The sequence below is a fragment of the Phyllobates terribilis genome, unplaced genomic scaffold (assembly GCF_046119375.1).
Source record: "Phyllobates terribilis strain yellow unplaced genomic scaffold, ASM4611937v1 Scaffold_1__5_contigs__length_1240528914, whole genome shotgun sequence".
In the NCBI taxonomy this organism is placed as follows: domain Eukaryota; kingdom Metazoa; phylum Chordata; class Amphibia; order Anura; family Dendrobatidae; genus Phyllobates; species Phyllobates terribilis.
Window position 1 is genome coordinate 326,585,243 of NW_027362761.1, and position 13,628 is coordinate 326,598,870.

The window sequence follows — 13,628 nt, forward strand, 5'->3', positions numbered from 1 at the left end:
CTATATGCCAGAAAATTGCACCAAAATTTTGGTACATTTTTGGTGCACAATATTACACAGTAGACGACACTCCTTTCAATGAAGCCACGTCCACTTTTGCTAAGCAATGCCTCTTAGTCAGAGAAAGATCACAAAGTGTCTAAAACACATAATAAATATGATGTAAGTCATAAAAGAAAGCTTTTTGGCCACAAATTATCACTAGTACTCCACCATGTCATTGTTATAAATTAGAAACAGTTGTTATCTGGCTATATCAGTGTTTCCCAAACTCCAGCCCTCACGGCCCCCAACATGTCATGTTCTCAAGATTTTCTTAATATTGCACAGGTGGAGGAAGTGCTATCAAGGCATGAGGAATTTTCTCACATGTGCAACACCATGGAAATCCTGAAAACAAGACCTGTGGGGGGCCGTGACGACTGGAGTTTGGGAAACACTGATCATCTTCTGAGTAAAGGTTTATTCTCCAAGACCACTAGGATATACATACCTTTTTTTCCTTGGCGATGCGTTCAGCTTTTAGAGAGGCCACTTGAATAGGTGGTAGAGGTTTATCATAATTTATTCCACTGGAAGTAAAAGGTAAAAAGTGCCCTACATTAATTCCGGTGTGACCGAAGTATTAAAAACTGCACACATTAATGAGAAAATGGGAGAAAACCATTTCTTAAAAAAAAACAATCACAATTAGCTATGCATGAAGACAAAGCATCATTACCCTTTCCAGAACCATGGTCTTCAGAAGCCTAGACATCTACAGCAAAATTACTATATATTGTAAGGAGGATTTTTCTAAATGTATTATGTCACATTTACACATCCATGTGAATATGTGTCTATGAGGCTACCAAGTTCGGGACCGGAGACCCTCAGCCAATGTGTGCACCACGGTCTGTGTATTAGCCAAATACATTTTATAACTTTTTACAGATGGGACTTTAACGTTCAGTAAATAGTAACAAAACACAACTAGTATATATGGGGAAAATCAGCAAGAATATGATTGTTCCTTTTATAATTTAAAATAATTACTTTCTAGAACAGTATAATTCTACAAGAATCCCAGATTTTAGTGCTTTGCCCAACATGCATTATTACTATAAATCTGAAGAAAATACTAATTCTTTGTGGCATGTGGGATCTGTGAAAGGTCACAAAGTACCGGCGTACAAAACTGTTATTGTAGCTGTAAAATAGTGAACGTTATAGCATTTTTTAATTTGAGGTATCATATATTATGTAATATGGATGCATTAATATATGGTATCTATGCATTTATAAAGGGTTATTACGGGTTTTTATTTTATAGTTGTTTTTTCACTTTTCAATTTAGAATTATTTTTTTTTTTACTTTTAGACCTGTTTTTTAATTTTATTTTTTTTTCCTGTACATTTCCTTTGGACTTCAGAAAGCTGGAATGACATGCTTCGTGCTATCACACCATTTCTATATGCAAATGACACACAATAATGATCTAAATCTAAAGCACACATGCCAAACTCTGGCCCGTGGGCCAAATCTGGCCAGCACGGTGATTATATTTGGCCCTCGACACCAGAACCACCACCCTTATGTGGGGCCGGCGATTATTCTGTATTGAGTATTTTATGGGGCACATTATTCTGTATGGAGGACTATGTGGGGCCCATTATACTGTATGGCGGACTACGTGGGGCCCATTATACTGTATGGAGGACTATGTGGTGCCCATAATACTGTATGGAGGACTGTGTGGGGCCCATTATACTGTATGGAGGACTATGTGCGGCTTATTATACTGTATGGAGGACTATGTGGGGCCATTATGCTGTATGGAGGACTATGTGGGGCCCATTATACTGTATGGAGGACTATGTGGGGCCCATTATTCTGTATGGAGGACTATGTGGGGCCCATTATACTGTATGGAGGACTATGTCGGGCCCATTATTCTGTATGGAGGACTATGTGGGGCCCATTATACTGTATGGAGGACTATGTGGGGCCCATTATACTGTATGGAGGACTATGTGCGGCTTATTATACTGTATGGAGGACTATGTGGGGCCATTATGCTGTATGGAGGACTATGTGGGGCCCATTATACTGTATGGAGGACTATGTGGGGCCCATTATTCTGTATGGAGGACTATGTGGGGCTATTATTCTGTATGGAGGACTATGTGGGGCCCATTATTCTGTATGGAGGACTATGTGGGGCCCATTATACTGTATGGAGGACTATGTGGGGCCCATTATACTGTATGGAGGACTACGTGGGGCCCATTATACTGTATACTGATTGGCCTGCAACTTTGTCCAAGTTTTTCATTTTGGCCCTCTGTGTGTTTTGAGTTTGACATCCCTGATCTAAAGGCTGCCAGGTAATAGATTACTAGTAGCTGGGATCTGTATACAGAGGAAGGCTGGGCGGACATGTTCCCCAAGCATCCCCCTTTAATCCAAGGGCTTAGGTGACAGCTGTCGCAGATTTATTACCATAAATGTTGCCCCAATGATGAACAATATTAGATATATCCAAGTTACAAATGGAATAATGATTCACTAGCATCAGTATGTTTTACATAGTGTGTAGAGGATTCCTTTCAGATAATTAATTACCTTTCAGCAAGTACAGAGGCATGCTTTGGATTTTTCTGAAATGGGTTCATTCCCAATCTGAAAAGTAAAATATGAAAAACTATTAAACTGAATATATTAGATATAAATATTACACTGCATGCTGTGATTTTGACACCTTCCAGGAATTCATGCTCTCAAGAGTTCAGCTAATGGTTCATTAGGAGACAGGTGGTTTGGTTATGAGCACACAGAGGCTTTTTGGAGGTGGTCAAAAATGATGCGGTTTCTATTGAAAACCGCTTCAGAAAATGCTTCTTCCTTGGAGAGCTGTTGGCAGTGAATATTGTTTCCTGAAATGGCTTTGAAATTTTTACATTTTTTTTGTTAATGGAGTGTTTCTTGCAGCCTTTTAATCGGACAGTGCCTGATTTGGAGCGTTTTCCACCAGAAGATGCTTTAAATAAGTGACATGCACTTTCTTTTCTCCCACCAGGTGTTTTTCAAAGTTTGAAGCAGAAGAATAATGCTCAAAAGACTGAACATGATCAGGTCATTTTACAATAGAGCTGAAAAGGAAGAGTTTTTCAAGCGTTTTTTTCGGCAATTTTTCAGGCGTCTTTAAAGGGAATCTGTCACCAGGTTTCTGCTACCTCATCTGAGAGAAGTGTAATGTAGGCAAAGAGAAGCTGAATCCAAGGATGTATCACTTAGATTACTGGGTGAAGCCGTTCTCACACAATCAGAGCTTTTAGATGTAGAATGAAGCAGAGCTGAGAAGGCTAACCCTGCCTACACCAGGCTCTGTATATACAATGTCCATAGACAGTGAGGAGCTTATTACAGGAAGGAGGCGTTGCCGGACTAGTGTAGTCCAGCAATGTTAGTCTCTTGGTGATAAATCCTTCACAGTTAGTAAACTACAGCACGCACTTTGATAAGTGACACATCCCTGAATTCTGAGTTTCAGCATCTATCTTCTGCGGTCTTCAGATTACATAGCAAAAACCTTAACAAGCAATGTGAACTGAGGTCTAAGATGGTACACATGCAAGAAATAGGAGCATGTTCACACTAGCAAAAAGATGCAAAACCTACAAAAGACAAAAAAATGTAAAGCAAAGTTGCATATGAAATATAGGGTACTTAGTGAACTATTTTTGATCAAAAAAAAGTATACAAGCCGTCCCACCAGCGACAAGGTGACCCTAAATGGTAGGGTATGAGATATATTTTTTGTCTTTTGTAGGTTTTATAGCAAAAACCTTGCTGACAGTTTCCCTTTAAGACCTGAACAGCTCCCAAAGACTCGTCAATAAACTCCCTGTGCACATAACCTTAAAGTTATAAAATTGCTTCTGTCTAGAGTCACCTTTGGGGTGAGAAGCGAGATTTTAGAAGAAGGTTATCGAAGATGAATTAACTATTGAGTTTAATAAAAGTTGTAGAAATTTGTATGCAGAAGTCTCCGCCGAGTGTTGACTTCATCAGAAGTTTACTATTTAATTTTAGGGCTCTACATGGAACATGGCCCACTGTATCAGAAAAACATAGCATTTACAATTAGTCTGGTTTCACACGTCCTGTTTTTACCGGTACCAAAAAAAACAGTACTGGAGATATCTGTGTCTGTGGGTGGCACACCTGTGGCAACCATGTGCCACCCGTGTGCCACATCAGGAGCACACGTACCAGCGCCTGGGAATCAGTGTACAGTTAGTGCTGTTCCCAAGCGCCGGGTGCTGAACGCTGCCCTCATCATTGTCCCATCATCATCATCATTGGGAGTAGTAGTCTGCTCTCGTAGTGTCAAGGAAGAGACAATGATGAGGGCAGCGATCAGCACCCGACGCTTGGGAACAGCACTAACGGATTCCCAGGCGTTGGTATGTGTCACACTGGGTGGGACATTTTGTGGACCATACAGCGTGTAAAAAACAGACATGTCTACGTGTGGAGCACACGGACACACGGTCTGTGGAAACACACTGACCCATAGATCTGAATGGGTCTGCGTGTGTCAGTGTCTCCAGTACGTGGAAACTGTCACCACTCGTACCGGAGACACTGACGTGTGAAAGAGGCCTTAAAAAAAACATTGAAGTTTAAAATAAGAGGTCCACCTTAAGACTAGTGGTCAAATAATTTGAAGAGCACGTGCCATAAATAAACAGTACTGCATGAATACTGTGATTCTGGAGACGATTCAGAAGTACTTGCAAACTTACAGTGGTTTAATGGGTGGGCTCCTCTTGCCCGCCGTCATTTTCATCAGATCAAAGCGGTTGGTGTACAGTTGTGTGTGTGTTACCCCTTCATCCTGGGCATAGATCTGACTGGTCCGGAGAGGGCGGCTATTCTTAGTCTGAAGATAAGAGGCCAACGCATTAGATTAGTTTGGTCTCTGGCATTTAACTATAGTTTATCATTCTAAGTCTCCATAGACTTACATTGTAAAGGAGACTTCCAGTCCTTACATAAACCCCTTTGTGAACCAGTGAGTTGGAACTGAAGTCACATGGGTCAGTAGAGAAACGGAGCGGCGCCGGAAACCGGGCAAGACGGCGATCACCAAGTATTTTATTACAATAACACTACACTACACATATTTAGAAGGGTTTAGGCAATAAAAGTTTTCTCTGGAGTACTTTTTTAATGAGAAACATGAATTTACCGTAATTATTTTTCTACAAAAAGAGTCTAAATATCTTTTACAGGTTTTAATTACATCCAGTGTTTGTCCTGACGCTTCATTTCCCAATCCCATCTTGTCATAAATAAGATACAGTAGCTGTTATATTATAATAGGGAAATAATATACCCAACTGCTGTAAAATACAAGGGACGCTAGAAGCGAGTGAATGTTCCCATCACACCCTCAGTTAATTGCACATCTGTTATTATAGAATTTTCAATCAGTTGGTAATTGAGAATTGGTAGTTAACATTGCTCGTCTTATATTATCGCAATGTTTTGCATAATGTGATGGAACACGCACAGCCCTTTATTTTATGTATCAAATTGTACCACTGACAAAGTATAAAAGTATATTTATATTTGTAAAAAATCTTTAAAAGGGGAAAATGTCACCAGTTAATAAATATATTTTAGATCTGATGAACTTGACCTGGTGTACTGATAATAAAATGATCGGTTTATGAGTTTAGCTAAAGAGTGAAAGAGCCCATGAGTCCAAGTTTATGTGATCTCTGCCCACCCAACTTGACTGACAGATGTAGGTTGTACTGACAGCTTAGCTTGGTTGACAGCTTCAACTTGTACGGACAGCCTGATTGACCGCTGCAGCTTGTACTGAGCGGAGTGAGATCTCAGTAGCAGGAGAACACTGAAGAACTGTCAATCAGGCTACGAAGGCGGAAACGAGTGATGATTCCCTCTTCCGAGAGAAATCAGATCGATTATGGTAAGGACACTCGACTCAAACTCTGATCAGAGTAAGCCGAGTGTCAGTTTACGGTGATCCGATTCTCTCGCATCGTCTCCATTGTCTGTGTCCGTGGAAATCGGACTGCAGTCAGATGACATCCGAGTGCAGCCTGATATTTTACACGCACCCATAGACTTGAATTGATGCAAGTGATCCAATTTGCGAAGCCACTGACAGCGCTTGTTGTGATTTTTTTCGCAGATCTGCACTGCCCCGTGGTATAATATCGATCCGCGTGCTATCCGATAAACCATCGCATAGTCCAAGTTTATACGCTCATGCGAGTGAGCCCTAGAACTTTCAAAAATGATTATACAGTCATACTGATATAGATGTACATAGTAAGTACACCCACCTCATCAGGTTTAAGAGATCTATGTAATATTGTATACAGTCTGTATTGTGAAGTCTGGTGATCGCTCCGCTTCAATAAAATTAAAGTAGATGCAATATATATTGTGATTCATTTACTAAACAATGCTAACAGTATGAGACCATGCCACCCATCAGTAAGACAAGCAATGTAATATTAACCTCTTCATAACTGGGTCACTTATGTTTTTGCCTATATAAAGAGCCATAACTTTTTTACTTTTCTGTCAGAATAACCATATGAGGCCTTGATTTTTGCAAGATGAGTTGTAGTTTTGATACCATTCTTTCTACCAAATAATGCGCTGAAAAATGGAAAAAAAAATCCAAGTGCAGTGAATTCCTCGACGTTATTGTTTTTCCAATGTACATTGTGTAGTAAAAATGGTCAGTATGATTACGGCGATATCAAACTTCTGTCTTTTTTCTGTAAGTAAGAAAAAAAAATTTGAAGAAAAAAGTATTGGTTTTTGTTGCTATATTCTGAGGCTTGTAACTTTTTGATATTTCCCTCGATAGACCTGTGTTAGGGCTTGTTTTTAATATATCGAGCTAATGTGTTTATTGATACATTTTGTGGTACATAGGACGCTTTGATCGTTTTTTTATCGGATTTTTAGGGGAGTTTCAGCAACTGAAACTGCAATTCTGATGTTTTGATTTTATTTCTTTTTATTGGCATTTACCACTTAGGTTTTTTTTTACTTACTATCTTAAGGGGGGAAAAGTGAGGAGATTCTAATTTTTATATATTTTTATTTTACTTTATGGTCCCATTTGAGATCTTGAACCTGTAAAGCTGTGGGCACTGCTGTTACAGGCAGATGCCTACTGTGTAACACAGCCGGCAGATGCCAGGTCCAAGGGAAAAAAATCGCTGCCCAAGTTTGATCTGATATTCGTAGCGCACTCGACCATGTAAGTCAATTGGACTACACTCGGACGACATCCGAGTACAGTCCGGTTTCCACGGACTGACAGAGCGGAGAAGATGGATACATTTTTTCAGAGAGAATTGGATCACAGTATGGTAAAACTCTTATAAAACTCTGATTAAAGTTTGATCAGAGTGTGATTTGCATAATCGACAGGATTCTCTTGGATAAGATAATCTACGCCCATCTGCATCTGACCTAACTGCAGCACTCCCACTGATATTTGTATTGGTTAAATGTGTGTATGTGCTTGTAATATAGTGTGAGTGTATTAATATACTCGCCTACCGCTGCTCGCTCCAGGGTCCAGCGCCGTTCTTCTGCTCTTCTCAGTGACGTCACTGTAAATGAGACCTGCTGGCTCACTCTAATGTTATAATGAAAGCTTATGGAGCCTCCTTCTGATGGTCCATAGGCTTACATTGTAAGTGTCACTTCTGGGTCACGCAGAGCTCAGCGTGACCTGGAAGAGTCTGCAGAGAGGTGACGTCACTGAGAAGAGGAGAAGAACAGCACTGGACACCATGGAGAGCGGGGGTAGGCGAGTATCACTACATTACATGCACATATACACAATAAAATTGTTAATGGGAGAGCTTCTTTCATAGAGAAGTTTGCCCCTACACACCCATAGGATTACTGCTCTCAATTATTTTTTCCATCTCATACACGTTTATAATGTGGATAGAGTCCATAGTATCGCACACTTGTTGCAAATTCTGGGTCTTTACCTCCAAACATCCACGCCAACATTCGAAGCAGTTGTTACATAAACGTATTTTAATAATACAGTATAATATTATTCTGTGCCACGGTATTAAAGCTCAACAAAGTAAGTGCAAGGTTTTCTATTAATAAATCATAACATACCGATTTAATTGAACAAAATTCATTCTCCTTGAAATATGTATAACAGCCAATATTATTTCTATCCATAAATTAAGTTTGTGTAGAAGTGAGCGATATTTCTAATTTAATCCTTGACAACAGTGGGTAAGCCATAATTGGAAAAAGATTGGAATTTATCAGTACTCTATGATGAGGGGCACGTTGTGTATTGGCTCCCAGCAGAATTGTAATGCTGTGCAGATAGGATTATAAAGGGTCTGAAGTGTATCTGACAACCCAAGCATTACAATTATTAGTGCTATGGTAAGATAGCAGGTAAAATAAGAAAATCGCATAGAAGGAAAACACATACAAACCTTGTATATACTCTTAGTCTTCTTCTTAGGGTTAGCTTCAAACAAAAGCTATTAAAAAAAAGGGACACTGGTTACCTTTAATTCATGGTTACTGTTACTGAGCATGTTAATACCAGTTCTAACTATCGCATCGGTGTGAGTCTCACTGCTGGAGCATAACATTTCTGCCAGGAGGAGCTGCAGGGAGTATCGGGGTAAATACGCACCCTATTGCTTGGCTACCTTCATCTCTTCTATCCCATAGCCTTTGAATAGTGCAACAGGGCAAACATGTGCGACCTCAGACCATCTCCTCCTGGCAGCAGTCTTGAGGCAAGGGGAGACCCAGAGATCCATAGAGGATACAATTATCCTGATTTTGCAAATATTGGGCTTCTAGTCATGGGACCCATACCGATCTGACAGTTAACACTTATCTAATGGATAGATGATACATGTCTTAGTCTGGAATATCCCTTTAAGGAACATAACAATACTTTCCCACAAGTTTTCAGCTCCATATATTAAATCATTAAATCTGTTTTATTGGGGTATTCAGTAGTGATGAGCGAGCATGCTCGTTACTCAAGATTTACGAGCATGCTCGGGTGTTTCTCAAGTATCTTCAGCGCGCTCGGGTGTTATGTTTTAGTCGCGCTGTGTGCATGATTTGTGACTGTTTGACAGCTTTAGTACATGTGAGGAATACCTGTTTCTTAGGCATTCCTCACATATATTAAAGCTGTCAAACAGTCGTAAATCATGAGCACAGAGTGACTGAAACATAACACTGAGCACGCTGAAGATACTCTGGTGGATATTCTAACCACCACACTATAAAACTTTTTCATTAAAACTTCTGTCCTTGCACAATCAAGGGGGCTGACAGGTGGGTCTAAGACCATACTGTACCCTGACACTTGTGCTCAGCCCAGAGGTGGTGGTGCACATTAGACATCTGCTGGCTGATACTGCCTGTATACAAGCAAATGTGTATGAAAAATAAATAGAAGAAGGAGTCCAGCTTCTGGTGAGATCCATAAAAAATCCTCTTTAATTCACAATATTAAAATTCCATACACATGGAGTGGGGAGCAGGAAAACACATGGTGACGCGTTTCGAAAGCAAACAGCGTTGAGGCTTTGGGAAAGAACGCAGTTTGCGTTTCAAAACGCGTCACCATGTGTTTTCCTGCTCCCCACTCCATGTGTATGGAATTTTAATATTGTGAATTATAGAGGATTTTTTATGGTTTTCACCAGAAGCTGGACTCCTTCTATTTATTGACTTTACGCCTGTCAGAGTGTTGTCCGTGCATACTGGATTTCATCACACAGTGAGCTGGCTTTTTCTACCATATTTCTAATGTGTATGAGGTCAGTGTAACTGTCCCCCGTCATCATGAAGCGGTCTCTGGGAAATTGGCAGAACCAAATGTCTGGCTGCTGCTCACCTTACCACCCCCACTGAAACAGCTGAACAGGTATGGTTATGGCTGAGCTGAAGAAGACTAGCTTTAGACAACGGTTAGGACAATATTCCTAGTACATATCCACCAAAGTATCTGGTAAGTGTGGTTTACCTTCCCTTCTTCTCTTGGGATGATGACATTTTCATACCGAGTGCGGCACTGCTTAGAGGATCGGTAGATTCTGCTGCATGAGTTCACCACATCGCTGACCAGATCCCAGTTTGAGGTGTGAGCTGGTGACACCACTGTTAGATTTAGCGGAAGCTCCAGGAGATGTTTAACAGCCTAAAAGACAAGTGACAACACACAGCAATGTCTAATAGTGCCCTTTTTTTGAAAATACACATTTTTGTGCATGTGCATACAAACACACATGCAGATAGAAAGGGCTATCAAAATCTCTCTGTGGCATATCTCAGCATGAAGGCTATGTTGGCACCATCTACAAAAGGAGAAGAATTGTGCACTGATGCCATGCATGTGCTGTCCGTCATTTTCATGCACAGACTTGTATGGGTGATTTTCATCTGTGACAATGACAAAAAAATAGACATGTTTCCGTGATTTTTTTGTGGACACATGGTCCTCTAAAACCACAGACATGTGGACAACCACATAAACTACAATGGTCTGTGGAAACCACGTACATAAAAACAGATGTCTGAATGAGGCCTTCAATAGGCAAAGTCATCAGCTGAAATCCCACTGATATATGCAATACATTAGGTTTATGAATTAATGGGAATCTGTCAGCAGGTCTTTACCACGTAATCTGAGAGCAGCATGATGTAGAGACAGAGGCCCTGATTCCAGTTATCTATCACTTACTGGGCTGCTTGCTGTTATTTTGATAATGATCACGGTTTCTCTGCTGCAGAACAAGCAGTTCTCTGAAAGCTGAGCCCTGTATAACCCCTCCCCCATCACTGATTGACAGCGTCTGCCCATGTAGTGTACACAGAAAGCAGTCAGTCAATCAGTGGTGGGGGTGAGGTTATACAGAGCTCATGAATATGCAGGACTATCTGGCAGCAGGTTTACTAGTCCTCTAGTGATAATCTCCTGCTGATAAAACAGTGATTTTATCAAAATTATACTAAGCAGCCCAGTAAATGACACATCTCTGGAATCAGGGTCTCTGTCTCTATATTATACTACTCTCAGATTAGGTGGCAGACACCTGGCAACAGATTTCCTTTAACCATTTTGTAGATAAAACTATCTGAATGACTATGTTACACAGATATCTGCCATTAAGGCCAAAGTACTAAGCCAGGTCTCCTTAGTGTGTCTCCAGCATGGGAAAGCCATATTTTCTGTGAATTACATTATAGTAGATCATATGATAGTGGTGCTGACATCTGAAGCTTAGCATAAGTGCATAACCAATATTACTGTCACTATGAGCCATCATCCATGCACCTGCAGCAAGGCCCAGTCCTCACTGATCAACCACTCTGGATTGTCGGGTCCCGATTCACTTGCTGGTTTAGCCAGGGTTGGCAGTGGTTTGGCAAACTGTGTTTGCTGTTTGAGAAGGATATTCTTCTTTTGTTCTTTGCCTTCTCTCTTCACTTTCAGCATACCGGGAGTCGCTCTATCAAACAGGGAACGAGGGGGAACCACTGATTCTCCATGCCTCTGTTTCTTCTTTCGACCTGCAGCTAAACACATACGGAGCATATAAAACCATTCAGTACAAGTAAGTGAGGCTGTAGATACTACATTAGGACGTCTAACAGAGCCCACCGCACACTCCTTCTGGGGACGATATGTAGTAAAATCATCTTATTAACGGCCTACTTGGTGGTCTCTATGAACTATTACACAAAATGTTCTCAGACGTCTTTGTACTTCACTACATTCCTTATTGAGCTTACTGCAGTGCCTGGAATCAATAATAGCCCTAATTGTTAAAGTACTACAACCTTATCATGTACAAATGTTAATAAATCATGTTGGGCTGCAGCTCAGATATTAACACAGGGCCAGTACAAAGACAGATATAATGAGCTTTTGTGCACACAAAGAATTAGCGACATACACTGACGAGCAAAAGGGTAACAATGTTCTGAACTTTTGGCTTTCAGGCTCCACATCTCCCCATCCACAACTGCTTCCAATGTGAGACTACCATCATTGTATAGACAATCATCTTGGCTATCTCATACATAAATTTGACTTGCAAATATTTTATAATGTGATTAGTTATGCAGATTCTTGTCATGTCACTGCATTGTTACTGTTTTGCTCCTGATGGTGGAAAAATCTTTTTTTTCCTGTTTACTACAAATAACAACCTGCTCTCACCTTCCCTAATAGCTCAGCGTGTTATTAGATTGATTCCCAAGCGAAAGGTCACTGGTTTGAATTGAGGAGCAACCATGAAGAAGATTTACCAAGAAAAGAGAAACAGCATCATCCAGCTCATTGATAGTGGTCTCTCAACCAAGACAATTGCCAAACGGCATCATGTGAGTGCCATGACAGCTGGAAGAATATGAAATGAAGGATGTCCATCCATTCAAAAGCCAAGAGATGGACGTCCAGGCAAAATATCGGAGTCAACAAGTCGGCTCATCACAAGGTCTATTAGTTCTGGAGTGACAAACACAGCAGTGGAGGTGGCTCGTATGCTTCATAATTGTGAGATCAAAGACGTCCATGCAAGCACCGTGCGATGCACATTTACACAAGGCCGGAATAGTGGCTCGAAATAGGTGAAGAAGCCTCGACTTGAATATCGTCATTAGAAGAGTCGACTCGAGTTTGCAAAAAAGTACGAAAACTGAACAATAGAAGGTTGGAAACGGGTAATTTGGAGCCATGAGACGAAAGTCAATAGACTAGGCTCTGATGGGTGCAAATGGGTCTGGAAGAAACAAGGGAAAAAGGGACTAACGGATGGAGAAATTGAATGAACTGTCAAGTTCGGTGGAGGAAGCCTGATGATATGCGGTTGTTTCACAGCCAAAGGCACTGGATACTTGACCAGGATCAATGGTGGTCTCAACGCTAAGCTATATGTGAGTATCCTACAAGACGAGTTACTTTGTACACTCGTGTACTATGGGTATGAAAAGGACGACGTAGTGTTCCAGCAGGACAACGACCCAAAGCACATGTCGAGATTGGCAAAGAAATGGTTCAATGACAATGAAGTAGAGGTGCTGGAGTGGCCCCCACAGTCCTCAGACCTCAACCGAATTGAACACTTGTGGGTAGAGTTGAAGAAAAAGTTGTATACATACCCAAGTGAGTCAACTAGTATGCACCAACTTTGGGAACATGTAAAAGTGACCTGGGATCAAATATCAGTCGAGACATGCTTGAATCTGATCAAGAGCATGCCTAGAATGCATGCAGTGTTGAAAGCCAAAGGTGGATCAACAAAATAATAAAAATTTAAATTTAGATTTTTAGGAGCAAAACAGTAACAATGCAGTGACATGACAAGAATCTGCATAACTAATCATATGCTAAATAGTTGCAAGTAAAATTTATGTATGAGGTAGCCAAGATGATCGTCTATAAAATGATGGTAGTCTCACGTTCGAAGCAGTAGTGGATGGTGAGATATGGAGCCTGAAAGTCAAAAGTTCAAGACATTATTACCCTTTTGCTTGTCACTGTATGTATGTGTCTGTGAGCACA

The 13,628-nt window shown here is 40.7% G+C and overlaps 1 protein-coding gene across 9 annotated transcripts in view; it reads right to left on the reverse strand.

The window, feature by feature from the left end:
* Positions 1–13,628, reverse strand: part of LOC141259682 (E1A-binding protein p400-like) — a 139,242-nt gene that overhangs the window by 19,645 nt on the left and 105,969 nt on the right. For all 9 annotated transcript variants that reach the window (XM_073676074.1, XM_073676073.1, XM_073676070.1 and 6 more), the window contains 6 exons: positions 11,397–11,638; positions 10,086–10,259; positions 8,524–8,571; positions 4,792–4,928; positions 2,606–2,662; positions 494–572 (listed from right to left, as the gene is read on the reverse strand). In XM_073676074.1, coding sequence (XP_073532175.1) covers positions 494–572; positions 2,606–2,662; positions 4,792–4,928; positions 8,524–8,571; positions 10,086–10,259; positions 11,397–11,638 — 737 coding nt within the window. The remainder of the gene's footprint in view (positions 1–493; positions 573–2,605; positions 2,663–4,791; positions 4,929–8,523; positions 8,572–10,085; positions 10,260–11,396; positions 11,639–13,628) is intronic.